We start from the raw sequence: 25,594 nt of genomic DNA on the forward strand, positions 1-25,594 counted from the left end.
TTGTACCTTTCCTGTATCTTCTCGTTGCCTCTCTCCTGCTGTGCAAGGACCATCACCGTGCTACTCTTCATTTCTACTATCCCTGGTTCTGCCAACAGGAAAACCAAGCTAACTGTCATTGTTAAATCAGTATCATTGTATTTTGAAGTGAATCTGCATGGATCCATTAGCAGCGCATCTGTACCAGTTTTTTGTCTTTATTAGCTATCTACAATTTACACTGTTCGTATTTATCACCTGTCTGTGACTTACATGAGATGCTAATCCTATATAAAAAGTAATAAATAGAACTTTATTCTAATAAAGTTTTCCATTACATAGACATGAATAAATGTCTTAAGATGTCTATGGATACCCTTTATGGAATCTCTTTGGACCTTGTGGTAAAATTTTGTGTAAAAATATGTGTAAGTGCTTTGGAAGTTTTAATATTCTTTGGAAATAAATAACTCAATATCCTATACCATAGTGGATGCCATAGTAGGTTTGTTTATTGGTTAGTGTCTAATGGTCTGTGTGTTTTCTGGGGCGTTGCATTTTTTCTGAACTCGTTCTGTGTTTATGTCAGTGTGTGATTTAGCAGTTGAGACCATTAACATTGATAGCTGTTTGTCAGTGTGTACATTTGGCCACAGGGATACTGTTGTTGGAAGTTAATCTTTTTTCCTGTGAAATTTCCTGCACTGGAAAGAGTTGTATTCACTGTTTTTGGAGGAACTGCTGGCTTCAAACACTATCTAAAAATATTTTCAATACCTACTAGAATTATGTATGGGTCATTTGAACTAAAATAGGGTTTATTTGAATATGATCTATTTACTTTCCACTTCTTGCATATGCAAAACTATTACAGTGTTTATTCAGCAGTGTTTATTACACAGCATGTTAGTCTGAACTATCATCAAGTTTTCTGTGGTCAAAGCAGACTGGTCTTTTGTGCATGACATCTTTTTGCATCCTACCTCTTACCAAGATAAGTGAGTTGATGTTACATGTTGGAAACCATTCTCGACACACAAGTGGTTTATTACTTACTGCAGTCCGTAGAGCAGTATTCTTATCTGATTGCACCTGAACTTTGGATATAACAGCTGAGAAGTTTGGGGTGGTTTTTTTACTTCCTTCATTCAGAATATTCAATGAGACCATATGTCTGGAAGTATACAATATGATGGTCCATCCATTCTTCAGTTTCCCTTTGCTCTTAGAACCAGCTCTAATCCAGTAATCTAGCAACAGTAAAGTCCCTCTGTTTTCCAGCACTGGTCACAGGAAAGTTTCTGGTAAAGAAAATATATATACTTCAAGTCAGTGAACCCCTCCCAGAAAACCTCCAAATCCTGTGCTCTACCCTGAAAACAACTTAGCCTGTCTAATTTCTTCTACATCTTCAAATGCACAGAAGGTTTGATAGACACATCAGGATACTGATACTGAAATTTCACCAGCCATCAGTGTCTCTTTGGTTTAGCTAGTGTGCTAAGATTATCTTGGCCTGCTGAGTGCTTCAAATGATTTTTTAGATTAGGTATTAGTGTTCTAGTCTTCATTGCACCCATTATTTTTCAGAAGCTTCTTATGAAACATTCTTATGAGTTATCCTAGTTCTATTTCAGTGGGCTACAGAGAAAGTTTGATGAACAGAAATTTTTACGAAGTATATCTATTACTGCTCAGATCTCCCTACCCTCTTTCCATAATACCACTATAACTGCACTGCGTAGGTCCCCAGGACTAATTTCTTCCAAACAGAAGATTCAGTGATCTCTAGACAAGTACACAATAATTAAATTGACTGACAACTTGGTCTTTAGAGTCCCTCAGGTTAAATGCACTTTTAGACCCTTCCACTTACACTTCTGTCCAAAAAAATATGAATTTCCAAAAGTAGTAGAAGTTAAATTCATATAATTAAAATGTCTTGAAAAATGGCTGTAAAGCTTTTTAACTTTGTTTGCTGTATGACAGTGAGTCTTAAGATTTATTAATGTAAGTAGATAGCTTCATCTCTGTGGATGAAGTCATTGGGTGGGAGCTGGCTTGTGACAGTTAATTTTGGGATACTTAGTGATGCCAGTCCTGTGCAGTCTTAATGCTTGGTCGTATGTAGAAAGAATGCAGTTGCATTGGGCAAAGCATTTCTCTCCTACTGAAGAGGAGTTCTGTGTTCTTCTTTCTTATTGCATACTAGCAAAGAATCATGGCTGTCTGATCCTTAACTTTTTTACAAATTTTGTTTGTTTTAGAAATGGAAAAATTCAGTATTTATTTAGTGTAAAATCTGTCAAGCTCTTAGCAGGGACTAAGCTATAGTTTTGGAAAGGGTGATATGTTTCTTTTTCAGAGATTAAGCCACTCTATATGTGAAAGAGTAATTAATATTCCATGTAAAACTCAGTTTTAAAAACATTAAGGTAATATGGTTACCCTATGAAGAAGCAGGGGATGCCATAGTTAATTCACATTGTGAATTTGTGAATTTGCATTATGTCATATTCCTTCTTTTAATTGGTCATTACATACTCTTTTTTTTTTTTTTAACAACTGTAATATAATTCAAAGTCCTAGACAATTTCAGCATCTTATATTATTTTTAATTGCTTTTTATCTACATAGCTTCATTGTCTTAATGGTTCAACACCTTTATTGACATAATAAAATCTGTTCCTGTGGAGATTAATAACTAATTCTTCTGTTCATATCACCATTCAAACATTAATCACAGAATCACGGAATTGTGGGGACCTCAGGAGATCATCTAGTCCAACCCCCCTGCCAAAGCCAGTTCCCTACAGCAGGTTGCACAGGAAAGTGTCCAGGCGGGTTTTGAACATCTCCAGAGATGGAGACTCCACAACCTCTCTGGGCAGTTTATTCCAATGCTCTGTCACCCTCACAGTAATAAATCCAAACCAGCTGTAGTAGTAGTAGTAGTTGTGGTAGTTATCTAAACTAGGTTATCAATGTTAGTGTAGATCTGTCTTCCTCCACTAGTGGCATATGGGCCAAACTCAGTCCGTGGGAGCCAGAAACAATTGCCTTTGCATTAGCATTCCTGGAGTGGGATAAATTTATTAGTAGAAGCAGCAAAAGAACCAGTGTACTCCCTTTCTGTCTCTGCTGTAGTTACTGCATACTGGTATCTTCTACTTTCCTATCAGGATGGATTTGTGTTAGCTGGAATGAGTCGCAGCACTATGTTCCAAGTGGCTTCAGTGTTGTGAAAGGAGTGAGTGAGTGTCTGCCTGCGTGTGTGTGTCTACACACATTACATGATGCCTTGGCTCTGACATTCAGCTGTCTGCAGTAAACTCTATTGCACTAGAAGCAAAAAATAAGGGTAGAGTGGGCAGGACATAGAAACAGACCATGAGTGCTGAGTAGCAGTGTACTCTAATCTCATCTATCTTCTCCTTTACATGTTCTAAATGGAAGAGGACAGAATGAAGAGAGAATACAGGAGATATGGGAACCCCTCACATACCATGTGAGAAAGAATAGTTAAATGTTTTGCCTCTAGTGCTCTACATTCAAAGTTACTGAAATGCCCTTTTTTAAAAGTTGTCAGTATTTGTTGATGTTGGGTTAATTTTTTAAGCCATAGGCTTCAGCTGCTTAAGACTGGTATATGTTTGCTAGCTTTAAATATTAAGTCAAGATAAACAAATTGACACTACTTGGGCTACAAGAAATTTATTGCCATTATTATGAAGTAATTGAGAATTTACTAAAACCTTTTTTTAGGTATTGTCCTTCCTGCAAAAATGATTCTAATGAAGTTGTAAAGGCTGGAGAAAAGCTCAAACAGAGTAAAAAGAAAGCAAAGATGCCATCTGCCAGTACTGAAAGCCAGAGAGACTGGGGCAAGGTAGAGTGTATTTTAGAAATAGCTGTTACTCTGATTGTTCATGTATGTGCTACATCTATAACTCTACTTATATATGCACTACACAAAGTTCAGTACTGGGTTGCACAGACAATAAGACAATGTTTAATCCTGCCCATTATCTACTGGCAGTTAAAGGAGTGGAAGAATTATTAAGGTGACTAGAGGTAAAAACAAAAACAACCCCCAATCCAGACCCCAAGCCCATAAACACATATTACCCAATTAACATTCCTTTTAACAATTATTAACATATTTTAAAAGATATGTTTGTTATAATGAACAGATTTCTTGATATCTACATTGAATTTGAAAATAGTCTTCAATATTATAATACTAATTCATTTTGTCTGATGTATTTTTAGGGCATGGCCTGTGTTGGTCGCACTAAGGAATGTACTATTGTTCCTTCCAATCATTATGGACCTATACCTGGTGTTCCAGTTGGGACAACCTGGAAATTCAGAGTTCAGGTATGTTGTTTCAGTATGAGCTGTAGGTAAAGTAAGAAAGAATAATAGTGAGTGGGTTGGACACTAAAATAAATTTAGATTGACAATTGCCATTTTCACCAGGACTAAATAAAGCAAATGCATTATGATTCTAATATTGGAAGTAATGCTGATAGTAGTGAAGGTTGAAGTACACTGATTTAACGATACAACTTAATAAGAAGCTTGTTGTCATTAGGATAAAATTTCTTACGTTAAAATTCTAAGTGGGATACTTACTGAATAGGGTAAAGGAGAAGTAGACTGTAGTTTTTGAAAATGTTAGATGATACCACTATTAATTGACTTCTGGTTGGTTTTTTGGTCATATGTAACAGATGTTCATATCTTCTTTTAGACTGATGAAAAGCTTAAACCAATGTAAGCCTGTACTGCTACTGAAATTATCTGTCCATTCAGCCTTTGCTGTTTCTTCGACTGTCTCATTTTCTGTTGCAATATTTCTTAGGCTCTATAAACTAGATAGGTAAAAAAACTGGTAGAAAAATAATCCCATCTGGGATGGGAGGGGAGCTAATTTTCACAGTCCATTTCACATTTTGGCTGTATAAGCACAGTGCCAACACTCAGAGGGGCAGGAAAAAACAAAGCAGGGAGAAAGGGTCAGCTTCATTTTGTGCCAGTACTGATTTTTTGTGATTTCGAAGTGTCCAGCAAGCTGCAAACTTACTTCTTTTTCTCCCAGGCTTATCTGATAGGGTTGATTTTTTAAAAAAATCTTTGAATGTTATTGTTTTTAGTTGGGGAAATACGTACTTCTTTATTTTCAAAGTCAGTTAGTTCTTTGCCTGTGTAAAGGATTGTAATTGAATGTTTTTCATCATATTTGGAAGAATAGAAACAGGGGTTTTTTAAACTAAGGAGGGGTAAGCCAAGAATCAAAAGCCTTTTCTGATGTTTTCTGAACTTTGCATCACCTGCTTTCTCATAGGAAGAAAACAGATATTTCATTATTCAACTGGTAGAAAATAACACTTAGGCAATTTTTCCTCTGATGGTATTTTCAAGTACTGTGTGAAGAATTCCGTATTTGGAAGGTCATGCAAGTTTTAAGGCTGATATGGTTAGCAGCAGACATTTTCCTCAAGGCAATAGTTTTCAGTTCCTCTCCTTGGTAGAAATCACAGTGAAGCAGTTGAAACCTAAACTAGTTCTTCTGATCCTTTCTTACCTTAATGTCTGTTGTCAACACTACCATCAAGACAAGCCTTAGATAAAGCAAATTAAATTTGTAATGTAAAATTATGCTGTTCATTGTACCATCGATTTTATACAAAATTACTTGCTTAAGGGGAAAATTCAATCTGGATTCATTGGGATATTTCATTGACCTCTCCTGTTTGAAGAACGTTTTTGTGAAAGGAATTAAAATAAATAGTTATCTTTTGTTAGCTTCCAGATTAAGTGAAGTCTCATAAGTAAGAGAAGGTCCTAAAATCACTTACGCAAATTCAAAATCACAAGTTTTATTTTCACTGCTTCAGCAATAATTGAAATTACTATTTTATGTTTTTGCTAGGAGTTCCATTCGTAATACAAAAGCTAATAGTTTTCAAACCTTTTTAGTGCTGGTAGGAAAAAGGAACAGAATTAGAACACTGCTTTTGTTAGAAGATTAAGCAGAGAATGCTAATTTTTATATATATGTGTGTTGACTAGACATCAGAAGGCAATTACCTCCTAATTGCTACATAATTATTTAACTTTGGGTACAAATGAAATATTTAATCATTTTTTTCTTTGAGTGAAATGTTTTCTACATAAGAAGTTAAATTACACTTTTGTTTCTCATATGACTAGACTTTTGTATGAGAAATGAGTTTGTCTCAGCAAATCTATGAGAATTTAGAGACTGTACTTTCTTTGTTTCCGATTTGTGTAGTTTTTTATGACACAAACTCTCTTTTCCCTAGAAGGAAATTGACTAAGTATTGCTTCTGGAGAGAGCATCTGAAGAGCATCTTTGGCATGACTTACTTACCAGAGTTCATCTTTGGGGTGAATCACCTACCAGAAACCTAAATTTATTTGATAAAGCCTGGAAATTAAAGAAGGGAGGGAGGAATGAATGAAAGGATGTTTGATATAGCAGGAAAGAGGATTGCAATAGTGGGGCCTTTTTATTCATAATTATAAATGGTCTGGAAAAATTGGCAAATAGCTGATAAAGTTAGGTGAGACTTCTTAGTTGTGGATAGTAAACATGGGATGGGGAACAGCTCTAACTGTAATGGTCTTTCAGCCACTTATTCTTCTTGTTAGGGAAGAGATCTTCTAATAGCTAATTCTGAAAATATGTCATCTTAATACCTAATAGTGATTAAGGAATAAATCAAGTGTTTAATTATTGTGAAAGGAAGGGTCAGGAAAATAAAATATATTATTATGAACAACAGTCAGGATGATGAAAGGAATGGAATGGTTTTCATTCAACTGGAAACACTTTTCATTCTGGAAGAATGTTGAAAATATGGTGTACCATAGATGGCTACAAAATGATGTACAATATGAAAAGAAGTTATTAGGGACTGATATGCGTAGTTTGATAATGCAAAAAGGGGTCATTAAAAAAAATGTCAGCTGCCCACTTCGAAATGAACAAAAGTAGTACTAGTTTGTGTGACAAGTGGTACTACTGTGAAGTCTTTTTTTCTCTTGGATACTATATATCCAGAAGTTTTAAATACTCTAGGAATTCTGAGTCACAGACAGCTGGATACTGAGAAATTGTGCAAGGAAGTACCATTGTGTGCTTGCATAGTTTTCATACTGTGCACAGCTCTTTTCTGTTAGAGACACGATTTTTGGACAGCTGGACCTTTGATCTAACGTATTGTATTATGAAAGTACAAGACTATAGCAGAAGAATGTAAACTGTCATGGAAGTTGCTTAAAAGTGTAGGTTGGGAAAAGGAGTTCAGGAGTGGGAGAGGCAGAATGCGAAAAACAGGCAAAATCAAGGTCTGAAGGAAGATATGAAGGTAGGAAAGAGGATCCTAACTGGTTTTCTGCTCGGAACCTTCATTCTATTAAAAGTAATTTTGGCATCACGTACTGAGAAAATACATAATTTAATATGTAGCCTCTGTTTTATTCATAAAGGTGTTGGGTTTTTAAATATAATTTCGTAGTTTGAAACAATTATTAAATTTTTTTTTTGAAAGAGATGTTCCAGCAGACTTCTATGATTTTCCAGTTTATGGTACAGCTGCAGTTCTCAGGTGATCTGGTTGCAGCTTAGTTGTACGTTCATTACTAGAGGGTTATGCTGGTTGGAGAACTAGCTTATGATGCATACGTTGTTGCAATGGTTCTTCTGTTTCCTTAGACAGTGTGATAATATTCCTCTGCATTGGTCACATTTACAGTGTGTTACCTTAATAGTACATAATGATCTTTATATGGGTCACTATGATCTTTCTTAGTTAAAAATTGTAAAATGTTACCAAACTGGCAGATCTCCATCTGCTTTGGATGGTTTTAAATGACTGTGCAAGTGGAGTATAGCAGTGAGTGCAGTCTTAAATACTGCTTATGGAAGGAATAATGGAGATTTTTCCCAAACAAGAAAGTGTACCTTTACATCTTCCAGTGTCACCACTGTCATACATTGTCCTTCCAGTTTTTGGATGTCCTTACTTTTGGCTTTTCTTCCTTAAAAAGAAGTAGAATTCTCACCTTTAATGGCAGTCTTACATTAACTACTTACACAGACGCCCCTGCACAATATTTTAAGCAGAACTTTGGTTGTTAAAAGTGATTGTAGAGGTCTGGTTGTTGGAAAAAAATGCTAGAAACTGTTTTTTTCTGTTGCCAGGTGAGCGAAGCAGGTGTTCACAGGCCACATGTGGGTGGAATCCATGGACGCAGTAATGATGGAGCTTATTCACTTGTATTAGCTGGAGGATTTGAAGATGAAGTGGTATGTCACTCATGCAAGCAACTGTTTTGCTGTTCTAATGTTTCAGTGTTTGTAAAGATAGTTATGTTTGTTGTTCATCCTAAAACCAATGCTTATGCAAATATGACTGTGAAAAAAAATAACTTCTACTGCTAACAAACTGAGTAGTTTTTAGTATTTAGGGGAGAAACATGTAAGCAAATCTTTCTTAAAGAATGCTTAGGCTCATACTTGTACTGACCAAAATATGTTATTTAAAGCTGGATTTTACATCGTTTAGGGTAATTAAATGTCAGTATACTTTCCGAGTCTGAATTTAGTATTATTTAAAATCTGATAGTGTAATTATATGCAAATAATATGTTTTATATTCTGCTTTGGTCACGATTACTACCACTTTCAAGAAAGATAGATGCCTCTTCCTTTTGAGTTTGTTGTGTTTCTAAATGTATGATACATTTATTTTAATAAAGCAAAAATAAAAGGTACATGCTGCTTGATTCTATGAAGTTCTGAAGGTTCTTGACTCCTGGTGAGCTCTATCAGAACCTCTTAGAAAAGTCTCTGTACCTTGTTATCCCCAAAGGTGCTGGAAAAAAATTCTACTTTGATGTTAACATCTAAGTAGAACAAGGAAAGCAATTATACTTCTAAACAAAACAGTAACTACATCTGACTTTCATCTCATGATGTTCATCAACATTTATTTATGAATAGATTACTGTTTTCTGTAATTAAATAATGTTTATACAGGGTACATCCCTTCCTGCAGTTCTGCTCCATAAGGTGGAATTTTGAATCATGCATCAGGTGAAAGATAAAGCATAAGCAATCTGTTTTTTTTAAAACATGCATAGCTGTTAATCACAAAGAAAAAAGCACGGGATAAAGAAATAGGCATCTGAAATAGCATCAGAATGTAATATACTCTTTGCCAGCAGCACCTACCAGCTGCTGCTGCTGCTGCAGAGTATTGCATCTGAAAGAGTCTGTGTGTCATTTTGAACAAGTCACATGAGGAGGTAGTTGGTGTTGGGTTACATTACTGCATCCTTAGAGTCAACCTGAACCCAAGCTCTAGAACCCTTAGCAAGTGGATCCTAAGAACACTGTTGCTCAGTCATTGTTCCTGCTGTGCTGGGATGCTGCAGACTCCTGGGTTTGGTTTTTTGTTTGGGTTTGTTTTTTTTTGGGGGGGGTGGTGGTACTTATTTCCCCTTATTTTTGCTGCTGTAATTATTCAATTCAAAATATTTAATAAACTTAATTGGATCCTTTACATGTCTTTTCCAGTTCCATCCTAAGTGATGTTGTGATCATGTGTTTTTGTAGACACCTAAGTACTGTCATAGTCTAGATAATATATATAAATTTGAAGAGGCATAGTTGGGGAGAAGTATTGCGGAAGATACCCAAAAAATTTGTATGCGTGTCAGCTTTTTTGCAATTCTCTAAACTAAAAACACAAGGGGAAATTTTTTTTTTCCAGGTGCATTTTTGGAATTAGTTTTTCTTCAGTTCTTTTTTCATGTACCAGATTTTATTTCCCAGTTTACTTACATTTTCCCTGTTCTTTGGAAAAGCTGAAATTAAACTCTTGTAAGAATATCCACAGAAAAATCAGATTCTGTACTTCTAAGTGTCCTAAGTACAGTATCTCATTCCACAAATGAAACTTTTAAATAAAAATTCAGATAAAAACCTCTGATTACATCTAATCACTTTATTGTATGAGAACAGGAAAAGAGAGGTGACTCTTACTTGAATCTCAGTGGTATGATGTATGTACTTCTGTATAAGTTTTTACAAAATTGAGAAATAAATACATTTTGGAAGACTGTTTTACTGTATGTTTATAAATTTTATGCACTGTTTATGCACACTACTGACATGCGCCATCTTAATTCTCTACTTGTGGCTTTAAATTAGGAGTTCATTATGGGGGTAAAATAATTGCAAAAATACATTGCAGGAAGTGGAATTCACTGTCTAGCTTTCAGATTGTGCCATTTTTATGCTGTGCCTTTGGAAACTTACAATCCTGCAGACCCAGACTTGTCCACAACTTTGCTCAAGGTGGGATGTTCTGGATGTATTGGAATGCTCAGTAATGATGAGTTCTGTCAGTACAGGATTTGCCTTCCAGATTGAGAAGGGGTACAGTCACAGTCACAAAATGAGCACTGGGTGAAATTGTTTTGCATATGAAGCTTAACCTTATTCCTAATTACATGCATATATGATATTTTCATATTAATCTCTCTTGTAAGTGTTTAACTTTGAATTACAGTGACAAGTTACATGTTTTATCTATTTAAGCTACTGTATTACACTAGCTAGATTTAGAGTCTTGAGTATGTTAATATTGCTAATCTCCTGGTCTTGTTCTTGGTAGTAACCATAAGAAGATTAGCTGGAGAAATGGAGAAGTCTTTCAGGAATTTAAAGTCTAAGAATTATTTCAGAATAGACTAACATTTAAAAACTAAATATTGGACAGTAACAGTGATTGTGCAATCACAGTGTTCATGATAAGAGTATTTTGACTTGTCTGTTCATCAAATCAGGTAGCTGAAGAAATTTCACTTTTGTGTTGAAAAGTTGCCCTCCTCTATTTTGTGTCATTGTTATTGTGTATCACAGTTAAAACTGCTTTTTTTTTTCAAAAGTTTCAAGATCCTTGTTCCGCTGGGTTGAGATAGAGTTGTAAAGATGGTAAATTAATTGTGAGGTGTGCTTAGTTTAATCTGAACAAAGATTGTTTCTTCTTTAAGTGCTTTTGCTTGTAGGATCGTACAGTAAATCTCTGAACTGATATTAAGAATATCTTGGAGAATGTCTGCAGGTGATTGTTTGCATCCTCTTGTAAAAGATTCTGAGAGTATAAAAGAGAATAGCATCTAATGACTCAAAAGAGACCCCAGGAAAATGTACTCGTTGCTCAGGTTCATTGATATTTTATACCAAACCTATTCAGGGCCCAGAACATAGCATTCAGAAACCACTTCATGAAATTTTAACATTTTAAATGTTCTGTGTCTTTGCATTAATCTTGTGTGTGGGTAGTCAGTTCCAAGGTGTTAGTACAACTGTTACTCCACTTGTTGAAATAGTCCAGTTGCAAATAAACTGTGTTTAGCTCCTGAGATTTACCTGAGCCCTGTGATGAAGATACAGTGTTTTCAGAAGTGTGCATTGCACACTGAAAGCACTTGATCAGTTCCACCAGTGTCAAAGGTGTAGTGCCAGTACTGTAGTGAACTGCATACTTAAATGGCTTTAAATCTGAATCAGGTGGCATTAGGAGCCTCATGTCTGAGTCAGTGTTTTACATCCAAAGACTGTTGTGACTAGCACTTTACCTAGATATATGTGTATGACCTGCTTCTTTATTTATTAACCAGTTTGCTGTCTTTACCTAAGTCATCTGAATCCATTGTGAGCCAAATTTGGTACAAAAGAGGTGTAGTAGCTTCTATACATTTTCTGAATTATCATCACGTGCTGACTACGTTACCAAGGGAACAGTTCCTTTCAAATTTTCTCACCTCTGTTTTATAGTACTGAGAATCCAACACAGCAAGTTCATTACAGCCATTACACTGAGAATCTATCCATTGTGAGTCACTTGGATTGAGTATGTAGCTGAAAACCTGATGCTGGACACCATGAAACTTGCTGTTTTCAAAAGCCATCATGTTTCTAAGGTCTAAGCACCCTAGTGGTTTGGGACCTACTTGGAGTTCCAACATAAAATTTGTGAAAAAAAATGAGTATCTCATTGTACGATAGCTAACCAAATATCTTTCTTTTCACTCAGATGTGTTATTTTTCCACTGTTATTACCTCCTGTACTAAGGACATACTTGACATAATTTGTCGTGCAGTAGCTTTAATACATACTTCTTACCAGTGTTTCAGATTTGCAGGATAGCTCCCATTCTACCACATTATCCTCTCCGTCTTTTCTGTTATTCCATATTGTTAGTTATCAGTCCATACAAATTGCTAATTAATACTTAAAAATACCTTTCTTGCATTATTTTCTTATTTTCATTGTCTCCTCTGTACCTGTGTTATATTCATAATTACTTGCACATTCTGAAAGCCTTGTTTTGTTACACAGATGCTTTTTGTAATTTTTTACTGCTAGTACTACATCTGTCAAAGTAGTCTTATCTGCCTATTTGTCAGCTTCTTTCATAATGAGGTGTGGAATTTGTGTCTATGCTGCTCCTTTCTGTGCTTTTCCAAAGTTCATTTGCAGGACTTTGCATATCTGGTTGTTTCTAAAGCACTGAGAAACCCATTTGACACAATGATAAAGCAGATTAAAAAATATAAATTAAAGTTACCAATACTTAGCAAAGTACCATTTAGCTCTTTTTTTAATATTTCATGCTTTCCAAGAAACTTTCTGTCTGGAATAGTGCCTAATATGCTGAAATATTTTCTTTATGAAATACATACATTTTCAAGATATGTTAGTCATATTAGTGCAGTATATAGAGTATCTTCAATCTATTCCCTTCATAAAATTTTGAAGGATCAGCATGATTTTACTAATCTTAGTTGTGTCAAACCATGAGTTTCTTGCTGGGCTTCATAGATTTTTCACATAGACACTTATAAAATTAATTCTTATGTTATTAAGCATTTATTTAAATACAGAAAATAAAAGAAGGATGAAAGCAACAAATTCTAATCATATGTATAGAGATAAATTAATGTTAAATACTAAGTGCATGTCTTTTAGACAAGCAAGATTTTCATTGCCTTGTTTTAACTAGGATTATGGTAGGCTAACTAAATTACTTATACAGGTTGCAGGATTTTTTCCCTCAGAAAAACAATCGCTCAGTGATCTCTAACAGATAGTCAAAGATAATTGTAATTAAAAAATATTGTCTCAAAAAACTGTTGTATCTCTTAAATAGCCTTTTTAACAGTTATTTTTTTTCTTGAAGAAGAACATACAGATACCAGTAATTCCTTTTGCCAGATGTTTTCTTTAACTGTTGAATGCAGAATTTACAGCAGTATCTTAAGCTCTGCTTTCTGATTCTCTTGAGAAAAAAATAGCTTTCTACCTTTACCTGTCACATGCAGGCTGTCAGGTGAACATTGTTAAAGGTGGTAGGAAGATCCTGCATTGTCTATAGATAGACTTAGAACTCAAAGCTATTGAGAAATTGTTTTAATGAGTCATTACTTGTCACAAGATCCCAAATAATAAGCTGTGTTAATATTCCTGGCATACTGCACTTTCAAAGTAAAGCACCATAGCCACAATGGAAATAGGTTCTGTAGGTCTCCCATTAGGTCTCCAGACTACCAGTATTCCCATTTCACTTCTACTTGTCATGGGCTGTATTCATATTGGCATTTATTCCATTCTAAAGACTCTGTGTCTGTGCATCACTTACTTTTGCCATTCTAGAGTTTATGTCTCTACAAGCACTTATATATGTCCCGATCTTTCTTCCTCTCCTTGTTTAGGAGTTGGTGTCATACCATAGGTTCAGATGTCCTCCCCATTTCTTTTCATCCAGTCCAGATCAGTGCCCTAGATCAGTGCCCTGGATGGCAAGATCTCTGTTATTTTCCTCCAATTGTAGAACTGTGTGTCTTTGTGCCCTGAATCCTTTCTTAACCCTTTTTTTTTTTTTTTAATATATATATCTTATGTGAAGTAAGTGAGTGTAGTTCTTCTGGGAAGTAAAGCAGAAATCAGTCTTCCTTATGCTAGGGGGTGTTAAAAGACACCATCTCCTTGTTATTTGACCTGTAACAATTATGCTTCATAATTGTTCCATTTCTCCTCCATTTTCCTTCCACTGGATTTCCAGTTTCCCCCAGATCCATATAGTTTTGCCTATTTATGGCTTAAATGGATATGGATAATTGAAGAGAAGCAAATGTAACCTATCAAGCGTGGAATCTGTTCAAGAGGTGAGCGTGTATGTGTAGGCCTTATATCCATGCTATCTCTTCAAGCACAATGTCTTCTGTTTGCCTGTGGTTAAAGAGTACCACCCAGAGAAGAACCACTCAGTCTTTCTCTGAAGACGTTGGAAGCTTGACGTTTTTAGTCCTTTTTCATGTAGCCAGTTTTCCATAGAAGTATGTTCCAGTAGTTAATTATGAACGCTGTTGCATTTATGACTTCTTGCTTGATTTTTTTTTTGCTTGTCTACATTGATTTGTCCTTGATTTATATTATGCCAAAAGGAAGTCTATTCAGAATTCTGTTCTCATTAATATTGTTCTGCCTAGTTGTTGATAAACAAAAGTTTGTCTTGTAATAATTTTCTCCATCTTGCTTGCATATTTAGTGTTACTCTCTCGTCTATTTTTTTACATTCTTACATATATGTTATTTCAATATTTGTCTTAAGATTATTAATTATTATTTCACTTTAAAAGATGGAAAAATCACCTTAGAGTTTCAGTTTATTTATACTTGTACATCCAAAAACTGCCTTAGAAGTTTTCTCCACTCTGCCACACCATGAGTATCTGTTCAGTTTCTTCTTTGTTATGAAACCCAAATCATTCTGGATTTGTGACTTTCCAAGATACATATTTCTGGTTTTCTGAACTTGGCACAAGCTTCTTACTCAGTGTTAAAATGTGATTCATTTGAATGTGGGCCTGATTCGTTAAGCAAATCCACCACTATTCATATTATAATTATTACAATCATCTTTGTGTGATCTGCACATTTTATTTGCCTTGACAATCACTGAAAAATTAAACATAGCTCAGTTCTGTGCTACGTTATTTTATACAACTTATTTTACGCCCTTTCTTAGTAAATATTTCTTGTCTTGTCAGTCTTTCATTCTTTTGAAGTTGTTTCATATATTGCCCTCGTACAACATCGTTCTATTTCTGTTACTTTTTCGAGATTCATTGAGCAGAATAAGTAGACTGTTTTTAAGAAAGCATATACCAGAATTTATATGGGTCTTTGTTAGGTTTTGAGTATTTTTTTTAACTTCATAGCACTTGCTTGTTATTATGTCTAGATAAATTTTGAACGAGAAATACTCTAATACTGCAGCTGAATTTCTGTTAGGTTTTCCCTACCCAGAATAAAATAAACATAATTTCTCTAATTAATCTATAGCCTTGTTCAACCAGCATTTCTCCTAACTTTTTCTTTTTCTGCCATTGTCAGTCATGAAATATCTGTAACAGTCTTGCACTGGATCCTTAATAATGTCAAACTTTTAATAGTGGTAAGAAATTGACTACATTTTACTACTGCATACAAGTATGTTCAGATTTTTGCTATTAAAATTCATATAAACATTATTCTCCTATTAAGTATTTATGTTCTACTATTGCTTCATGCTCTGTACAAAATTTGCATCTCCAAAGAGATATAATATTAAATATATTTGTAGAGTGTATATATTTCTAGAAATACTTGAATTTGACAGAAGTAATATGAATTTCTGTAACGTATTTCCTAAAGAAAATAGTAATACTGACTTTACTTATGTGTATGTAGATTTTGACTGTTTTTATGATTCATAGTAAATGATTTTATCAACCTTCCTTCAATTAAAAGACAATTTTATAGAGGAAACGTATTACATAGTTAAATCAACTTAAAAACTGCAAATGTAAATGAGTTTAAGCTCTTACTAGTTCAGAAGAGTGGGGACTGTTATTGTATCAAAGCACCTTCCTTGTACATAAGGTAGAACTAACTGCTTGTACTTATTAGCGCTTAGCCCCTTGCACAAGCTGAAGTGATCCATCCAAGGTATTTATTGTATATTTTACAAAAATGATATTCTTGTAAACTACTACATGAAAGCTCTCGGGCAAGTAACTACTTGCTAGAATGCGTTCCCTTCCTCATGATTTATTTATTTTTTTTCAAAAATAGCTTTTTAAAAGATGCAGAAGTCCAGTTTTTTAAGGTGGGCAATTTTTAATAAAAATTTTCTGGTGCATATCATACATATGTTACATCCAGATCAGCAGTTTTGTGCTGACACAACTACTATAAAAGGACAGTGATTCTGAAATTGAAACAACATTTCTCCATGCCTTGGATTATAGTTTTTCTCTGTCTGAGTAAATAGAGCAAATGAAGGTTTGGTTTTTTTTTAATTGAGTTGCTTTACTTCAGAGTAAACATCAGAGTGTTAAAATTAAGGATAATCTCTTGTACAGGATCGAGGAGATGAATTCACTTACACTGGGAGTGGAGGTAGAGATCTTTCTGGCAATAAAAGGATTGGAGAACATTCATTTGATCAGACATTAACACACATGAATAGGTAAGTTTTAAAGATAAATTTAAAAAGTATTCCAAAACAAAGAGCTGGGTTGTAGCGCTTTAATTTAAACCTAAGATTTTGCTATATTCATTCACTCCTATACATGCTGATTTTGTAAAAAGTTATGCCTCTTGCTGCTTAGAGGCATTTTATTAAGCAGTATGTTTTGTTGATTTAAAGAAACAATGCACCTCAATGAAATACATTGCTGTACTGCTGGAACGGCCCGTAGTCATGTCTGTGGTTGAACCTGTCCTACAATTTCCTTCAGAGGACTGTGTTTTAATTTAGTGAGAACTTTGTCAAGACTCTTGAGTAGAATTTTTCTATTCTGGATATTTCTTTTTAAGTGTCTTCTTCAGTGGTTAGATCAATTATGAAATTTAAATAGGAAGAAAGAATGTTCATTTTCCCATGTTAAAAGAAATCTTTCCTCTTTTGCTAGCCCTTTCTTCCATCATAGCTTTCTATGAAAAGTAAGGAATTAGGGTGTTGCTTTATCAAAAACAAGTGCTTGAAAAAGAAAAATTATGTCCAAAAGATGAATTAGACACGTGCTTACAGTGTTTTCATGTCCTTTGAAAGCCTGCCTGAACAAAGAGTTCTACATCCTTTTCTATTTCTAAGAACATGATCTCTGTTATGCAGCTGACTACTTAACACCTGTGGGGTACTGAGATTGACTGAGACCTTTTCTTTGCCAGGTCTGCTTTTAGATATGATCTGCTGCTGTCAAGCAGAGTGGAGAGTGACTCTTTTAGGGTTTTTGGTGGTACTTAGCAGAGAGAGAGAGGAGAAGGCTGACTTGGCTGCTAAGAAAGGGGGGAAGGGAGAGAAGGATGGAGTGTGATGTGAAGAAGAACAAGGAAGGAAGGAAGATGAAAGTAGGTTTAAGCAATAGATTTACAAGCCTATTTAGTGAATAGAGTGAACTTGCTTTGGGAAACAGAATTAAAAGCTGTACTCGTTAGTTTCAGCAGTTCTCTGCTCTTAGCAAATGAGAAATCCACAGACAAAGCTTGCCTTGTAGCTTTGCAGGCGTTGGTGCTCTTGGAATATAACAAGGTGCTGCTCTCAGTTACTGATTTTGATACTTGTACTGAAAATTGTAATGATTCCATGTCATTGAATCAGTATTGGTTTTGCTTAGCCATATATTTTTCCTTTTTCAAGTTTTATCTAAGAAACATTTTTTAAGTCGGCATTGTATGCCTGTCTCTTACTGTTCTGTACAATGTGGGTTTTATACTTGTACCATGGCTGTTCATAAACCATATTATTTCTTCTGTTCCAAGATCTGTGGTTTATTTTGAGTCTGATTCTGAAGGGTTTTCAGTCCCTCGTCCAATCAGACTGTAGTAGTAGAAAAACGGTTCATTATGGCAGCTTAGTCTAGTAGGTATTCATACTGTCTTGCTCCAAGTTTCTAGAAGAGGATCTTTATGTAGTTTGTGGATAAAGGGGTTTGGTTGTCCTTGAGTTTTCTACTATTATTTAACTCTTACTCTGCAGCAATTTACGTATTATGTGAGAGATTTCAGGTACTTGGGAGTTTTTTGGGTGGTTACTATGTACTTATTTCTGTATAGTGTTTTTCATCATGTTCATTACTTTTGTGAACACACTTAAAAAGCCTTAAAATCTGCAGTTAATGGGGAATAGCAATAGGGAAAGTTTACCTTTTGTTATAACTTTCTTTTAATTCCCTCAATGCTATTTAAGAAGTGATTATTTTTTAAAAAATTAAGAATAATAAAAGGGGATTGGGTTGTTTTATTTAGCAATATCAGCTGAATTTTCATCTGGAACCTTTACAACAAAATATTTTGTGTTCCCATTTTTTTTCTTACCATACACTGTAGCATGGATCTCATTCCTTCCATCAGTTCTACAGTTGTTAAAGACTATACTGAAAAGTTCTATGCTGCTTCATAAAGCATAATTAGACAAGCGAAATAGATATGACTTAATTACAGTAATTCTCAAAAATCTGTTGTGTGAAACAATTATCTATTTTATGAAGATTTTAAATCTCTTTCTAGGGCATTGGCCCTTAACTGTGATGCCCCACTGGATGACAAAAATGGAGCAGAGTCTAAGAATTGGAGAGCTGGTAAGCCAGTCAGAGTAGTGCGCAGTTCAAAAGGACGGCGAATCAGCAAATATGCTCCAGAGGAAGGCAACAGATATGATGGCATTTACAAGGTATTCTGATTTCTGCTGAGTGCAACTTAACATTTTTCTTCAGCTGTTTTTAAAAGTCTCATATGTGTTACATTGCAAATTCTTCATTATTACTTAAAATAAATAATTAATTTTTCTCCATTATAGCTTTTTTGCTTTAGCTTATTCTGCAAAGAACTGAAATTAAATTATTCAGTGCAGTGGTAATAGAACATAATCCATAATAGGATACGTAAAGTTCAATATGTAAGCTACTTTATATGTGCTTACTGAGTCATGTTCATCCCTAGAAATCAAATTATTTCCTCACTCCTCCCAACTATATCCTAGTTTTTTGTGTGTTTAATGACTTCTTAGCATCTGTAATAAAGTTGTGTGCCATTTAAGAGCACTGTATTTATCAAAAATACAAAAATTTCACACCTGAGGGAAGATCTGCTGTATAATAGTACTGTATAATTTAGTCTTGCATTTTCTTCTTGAACAGTTAAAGTATGAGTATATGCCTGTGTTCAGCCTGTGATAAAATAATTTTATATTGTTCTTTAGGTGGTGAAATATTGGCCAGAAATTGGAAAATGTGGATTTTTAGTTTGGCGGTATCTTCTGAGGAGAGATGATGTTGAGCCTGCACCTTGGACTTCAGAAGGAATGGAGCGGTCAAAGAAACTGGGTCTAAGCGTACAGGTTTGAATCAGGACTCGATTTTATTCTCAGTTCCAGTAAATTAGTTACAGAAATAGAAATCAGTTAAATTAAAGCCCCATTGTTTTTCTTGTACTTTACTGTGGCAGGATACAATACCAAAAACCAATACAGATTATCTGCAGACTGAAAAATTCCTGTAGTGACACAGCAGAAGGAATGCTGGATGAAGCTTTTTGCTGTAGCAGTGAATTGCTTTGCATATATGGATTGGAAAATTAGGAGTTTGAATCCTGTTTTGTGATCCTTAGGCTGGAAATAATTTCTACAAGCAGCTATTCTTGCAGCTGAGGCTATCTGAGAAGTCAAAAAACCTGTGCATTTTTATATATTTTTTTCTGCATGTGTCTGAGGACTGTATATAGGTAGTGTATTTCAGGCACAGAAGTAAACTGACCCATGAGGACTTGGGCATTGCAGAATCCGTAAAAGATGGAAAGAATGAACATACTGTGTCTTTTCTAAGCAAGGCAATGGTCTGTCTTACAGCATACCTACCATCATCTTCAACTTTGCCTAACTGCTTTGTGTAGTTGTAAGGGCATAGATACAGATACTGCGTTCCTTTTAATACAAACAAGTCTGGATTAGAGTCTTTAACCTGACTACACTTACTTCGTAATAGATACTAATTTAAATGTTTTCTCTATCATGTAGGGTATTAAAAATTATTTTGTAGTTATTTCAATATGTAATCCCAGAGTCTTTTAGAAATTAGTTTTGTTTTATTTGGGAATTTATGTATGCCAATGGGTTTTGGTTTAAATCAATGCTTTTTTGTTTTAGTATCCAGAAGGTTATTTGGAAGCCATGGCTAGTAAGGAGAAGAAAGATAAGGTTAAAAAGCAAACTGTGAAACAGGAGCCAAGCAGCCAGAGTAATGGAAACCAGAAAAGGACAATCGATGATGGTACTTCTTTTTACTTCTTTAGCATTCACCAGCAAAGTCTGTCACATTACGTTTATTAAGCCAGTAGCATGAATACTAATGTAAATTAATAATCACATGCTCTGTAATTAAGTAGTAGTGTAGGGATCTTATCCTATTTACTACTCTTACGAGATTTTTTTCTCTTAAGCTCTGTAGGAAAATGAACAGTCTTCTCTGTAGCTGTGTGCTGCAGTCCAAAACAATGCTGAACAGTATGAGTTGAAGCAGGGATTTGATTGCTGCATTTCATGAGTGTAATCCATGTTTTAGCCTTCTAGAAACAGTTTTGTCTTCCCCTTTTATTACTTCAAGCTAACACTCTGTTTTTACTGTGTCTGATGGTCATAATCATAAGCAGGTATAGAGGAACCTACAAATACACCCAAAGCCATGAGGTTGGGAGATGGAGGGAAAGGAGAGGCTTTCCAGCTGACCCAAGAGCAGCAATGGCTGATTAGAGAAGACTGTATGAACCAGAAACTGTGGGATGAAGTACTTGCTTCTCTTAAGGAAGGACCAGTATGTTTGCTGCATGCGTTATTTTTAATGTTTACCTTTTCTTTAGACTATTAGGAGAAATCTTGAATGTCTCTTAAAACATAATTTGCTTGTTGAACTTTTGCTGAATACAGACTGTATCTGGCATTATTTATATTTGTGAGACTCAGATTTCCAGACAATATTCCTCACTTGTACAATTTGCTATTGATGGCTTGGATTATGCCTGCATAATAGAGATCTTTTCTCGCTCAAAAAATATTTTGAAGTTAGAAGTGGCTTTTTTTCCTTTTCATTTTTGAAGGCAGTGTTTTTTCTCTGAAATTATAGCTGTATTTCTGTGCTGTGCTAATGTGAGAAATAAGACATAAAAAAAGATAGTTCTAGTCACTACTTTTTGTTTAGACAGAAAATAGTTTCTTTGCTTTGTTTAAGAAGATAGAAGCACTGTCATCTTCAAATTTAGTTATGAAATGAATATATTTTCATCCAAATCTATATTGTCCCACTCTGTAGAGGGGCAACCTTAAGTAAGAGATAAAATACTTTCCTCCCCCTACATGTCAATAAAATAGCAAGAATAGCTCAAGATTTAAGAGACTACAGGCACTAGTATAAAAAAAGTCCACAAAAGGAATATCTACTGACATATTATGTCTTCCAGTGGTAACTAGTCTTATCAGTGTCAAGTTCATAGTTATTTTAGCTGTTTTGCAGAAGAATCAAGGCACTAAGAAGTTAAAATAACTTAAAACTCAGCTCAGTGGAAAACAAACCATTGGTTGTAAAATGGGTATCTAAAAATGGGCATACGTAATTAGTTTATTTGAAAATTACAGTGGCTATTTATGGTGCTTCTGTGATAGAAAAAGCATCTGTAACTTCTGTTCTTCCATTTACAATACTAGTTTTTGCTCTAATGCTGCTGCAGTTGTCTTTTTATAGGAACTGTGTGAAGTTATTCACTTACTGTCTTCTATCCAGTGTCTGTAATTACTAGAAGGAATTTTACCTCTTAAAATTGTGCATGTTGACAGGCAGTAGATATATGTGTTCGTAAAAAGGAGAAAACAGTAACTTAAACGTGTTTGAGTTACTGAGAAGTCATTTTTCTACAGATTCCTACCCATAATTCTGACAAGATTTCTATTTGGTTACCACTAAAGCAATGGGAATCACTGGTAGCTTTGGGTTGTTACTGTGAAAATGTAAATCTTTCTGCTTGAAACAGCCACCTCCCCTTTTAACTAAATAAAATGTGGTATTTTAAAAATCATTACAAAGAACCATATTTTGATTACCTGTAGATCTGGGTTTTTTTCTATACCCAAGCTTGTATTCTTAGATATTTGGAGATCATTTGACATGTGAGAGATAAGCATGCTTGTGTGTGTAAAACACCCAATGCAAATCTGTCTTAAGATTCTTCAGAGATGCCCTGAGATTAAAAACCAGGGAGGCTGATTTACACACTGCAGAGAATCTGGCTTGAGAAATCACAGGGATTTTGACTAGCCATAATCCATAAGCACAGGAGGAGGTACAGAAGTAGCTTTCCTAGCAGAAGAAGTTTGCTTGGCAGAGAAGCAGAGATCTTTGAGAGACATGCAAATTTCTAAGCAGCAGTTACTAAACACAATTACTAAATTTTCTGACCTATGCTAAGAATCAGGCATGAGACGCCCTCTGGTCTATTTCATTTTGTTTATAACAATACTTATGCAAACAAGTAAATAATCTTTAAAATATTAGTTCTCAGATTTGTGGAAGAGCAGGAAAATTAAGCAGTTATGGACTTGCTTCGTGATTACTTTTAGAAAGCTGCAGTCATGGATATGGGGGACTTAAGAACTTCTGGAAGTTCATCATCTTTATGTAATAAGTGGCATTTTTTGGGAACTGTAATATAGTTTGTTCTTTGCCCTAGAATTTTCTGAAGAAACTGGAACAATCCTTTATGTGTGTCTGCTGCCAGGAGCTGGTTTACCAGCCAGTGACAACAGAGTGCCTCCACAACGTCTGTAAAGTAAGAATAAACTTGGTCTTGCTCTGGGCTGTTTTCATGGCTCTCAGACACCAGTCACCAAAGCCATATGTATTTTAGAAAGACAATAATTGCCTAACATTCTAAGCAAAAACATGCAACAAGTTTGCATTCAGTGATTGTTATGTAACCTTAATTTTATGTAATAAAGAGTGGAAGTACATTTACTGTAGTTCCTGATAGATGTCATGAGTGAAGTTTACCATTGCTGTCATTCCTTTGTGATCAGTGGATTTACACAAGGAATTGTTTTGGTCTGTGAGCTAGATGTTGGTACAGTAACAATAATTTAATTTTACATAGTTAAGGAATAAAACCAGATTTTATAATTGTGTAATACTCACTAAGGGTTGTTGAAAGGATGCCGGGTAAATACAAGAAAATTATTTGGACTTATTTGGAGTAAGATGTTACCTTGTTATTCTTGGCATTGTTTGTTTGGTAGGAGGGCCACGGAAAGAAGTCGTTTATAACTCCTGTATCTTAAAATCTTGATCAGTGGAATGTAATGTAAAGTAAAAGAATCCAATTTGTACTAGAGTTAATTTTTGTAGCACAGGTGTGTACAGAATCATGTGCTGAATTGTGCACATTTGAACTGTGCCTGCCATACCTAGTATTTCTGCCTCAGAGCCTAAAAGGACTCAGACTATTACCATCCTAATACAGTATCTGATAATGCAAGTTTGCTGTTCAAGAAGATATGTATCAATTCAGTAAAAATCACTGTGTTGTTATGGATGGCCTGCACACATGGAATTACTATGGCTCCTTAAAAGATGTACAAAAAGTATTATGAAGGGGTTAATATTTAGAATTATGGAAATTGAAAAACCCCATGGGCCAGAGAAAGTTGAATGGCAACAGACTCAGAACGGACAGAATTTGATGATGTCAGTAAATATTCGTGAACAGAAAATAACATGCAATTAAAATGTTAAGGAATAGTTTGATACTAAGGTGCTATTGCTGTTTGGGCACAGATCTGCCCTGATAAATTTCTGATATTCAGCTCATATGCTTAGGCTATCTGCAGTGTGTGGTAACATAGTAAGGAGGACAGCACTGATGCTAATGTGTTAGAGACTGTATTATTCTACATATGTCTTTAAGGCTTAATTGAATCTCATCCAATGAGGTCGATGGAGATTGTTACATAAAGAATATACCTGGTATACTTGCCTTGCTCTTGAAATGAAGGTCTGGAAAACTGTAGCAATCTAACCGTGAAGCTAGAAGGAAGCTGCAGACATGGCTGTGATTCACAGGAAGGCACTAGCAGAAATGAAAGGGAAATCTCAGTAGTGATTTGTTTTAATTCCTCCCAAGCTATGTTTCACAGCCCAGTCCAGAGCAGAGTGCCTTTGTTAGGACATTTTAGTCATAGAGGCAGAGGTGGGCTTGGTTATGACTTCCTTTTTCCTGGTAGTACAGCAGATTCCATCTTTGGTTTATAGTGATTCCTTAGTTTTTGCTGGTTAAGCTGTCAGTCTGAAATAAAGTTGCCACAATTTACTTCTTTGTCTTTTTATGTCCTAGAGCTGTTTACAGCGCTCCTTCAGAGCTGAAGTCTTCACCTGCCCTGCCTGCCGCTATGACCTGGGAAAGGGCTACACCATGGTTCCCAACAAGATACTGCAGACATTACTGGACCAGTTCTTCCCTGGTTACAGTAAAGGACGATGATGCGCTCAGATCCTTCCGTACTTCTCCCAGTGACTTTATAGACAGTAGAGGAGAACATGGGAAATTCAACAGTGGACCAGCCAGCTCGATGGGACTCAATATATTGTCACATTTTGAAGCAGCTAACCCTCTTCCCCTCATAGCCATCTTTTTGGTATAGTGAGAAGAACTCGTAATTCTGGGCTGTCTCTTAACATCAAGGGTAGTTTTGGCCAGTTAACAAATAGTTTTTAAATTTTAAAAAAAGAAAAGAAAAGCCTCAGCTCTTACTGGCCTAGCTGATGCTTAATTTATGATTTGTTTTTTTTGTAACTACCTCAGGACAGAGGAAAATAAATTGTGGGGATGACAAAAAGTTAGTGAAGTTTTAGCTACACACTGCCTCCTGAATATTAGTTGTGCCTGGTCCATGTGGTTTGATTTACACAAAAAAACCAAACCAAAACAAAAACCCACAAAAGCAGCAAAAAATCAGAAACAGCACTTAAGCCAGCTGGATTAAAGAACAGCAAATTCTGTGGTGTGCATAATCCTTTTTTGTCTTTTTCTTCTGTTATGCTGTATTTTTTTGCAAGAACAGGCTGATTTTTAGTCTATTTTTGTGAGCTTCATTGTGCTTTTCTTGTATCTTATGCAAGTTGACTACTAATGACTAATGAGAACAATATGAATGCATTGTTGCTACATTAGTGTAAAGTGATCTGTGTTTTTTGCACTTAAAGAGGGTATTCAAGACACTCGAGTTGTGTAAAAAATATTTCATATAAAAAAGCCACTTCTGTATTAGTTAAACTGTATGCTTTTAGTAGGTCTTGTATCAGTGGCAATACATCTACATGGCATTGAAGGCAGTGCTAGCTTGGAGAGGGTTCAAATTGCTTCATATTGTGATCTGAAATTTTATATACAATATATCCCCGCCCCCAAATATACCTTATTAAATATTT

At 35.2% G+C, this 25,594-nt stretch overlaps 1 protein-coding gene across 1 annotated transcript in view; it reads left to right on the forward strand.

Moving 5' to 3' along the window:
* Nucleotides 1-25,594, forward strand: part of UHRF2 (ubiquitin like with PHD and ring finger domains 2) — a gene marked incomplete at its 5' end in the record, with an annotated part of 26,162 nt that extends 568 nt beyond the window's left edge. Inside the window, 10 exons of the mRNA XM_010165106.2 lie at nt 3,745-3,868; nt 4,252-4,359; nt 8,216-8,320; nt 16,493-16,599; nt 18,642-18,804; nt 19,333-19,470; nt 20,275-20,398; nt 20,778-20,938; nt 22,845-22,943; nt 24,501-25,594. Of these exons, the coding sequence (XP_010163408.1) occupies nt 3,745-3,868; nt 4,252-4,359; nt 8,216-8,320; nt 16,493-16,599; nt 18,642-18,804; nt 19,333-19,470; nt 20,275-20,398; nt 20,778-20,938; nt 22,845-22,943; nt 24,501-24,647 (1,276 nt within the window). The remainder of the gene's footprint in view (nt 1-3,744; nt 3,869-4,251; nt 4,360-8,215; nt 8,321-16,492; nt 16,600-18,641; nt 18,805-19,332; nt 19,471-20,274; nt 20,399-20,777; nt 20,939-22,844; nt 22,944-24,500) is intronic.

Source organism: Antrostomus carolinensis, unplaced genomic scaffold, assembly GCF_000700745.2.
Source record: "Antrostomus carolinensis isolate BGI_N321 unplaced genomic scaffold, ASM70074v2 scaffold20530, whole genome shotgun sequence".
Taxonomy (NCBI): Eukaryota; Metazoa; Chordata; class Aves; order Caprimulgiformes; family Caprimulgidae; genus Antrostomus; species Antrostomus carolinensis.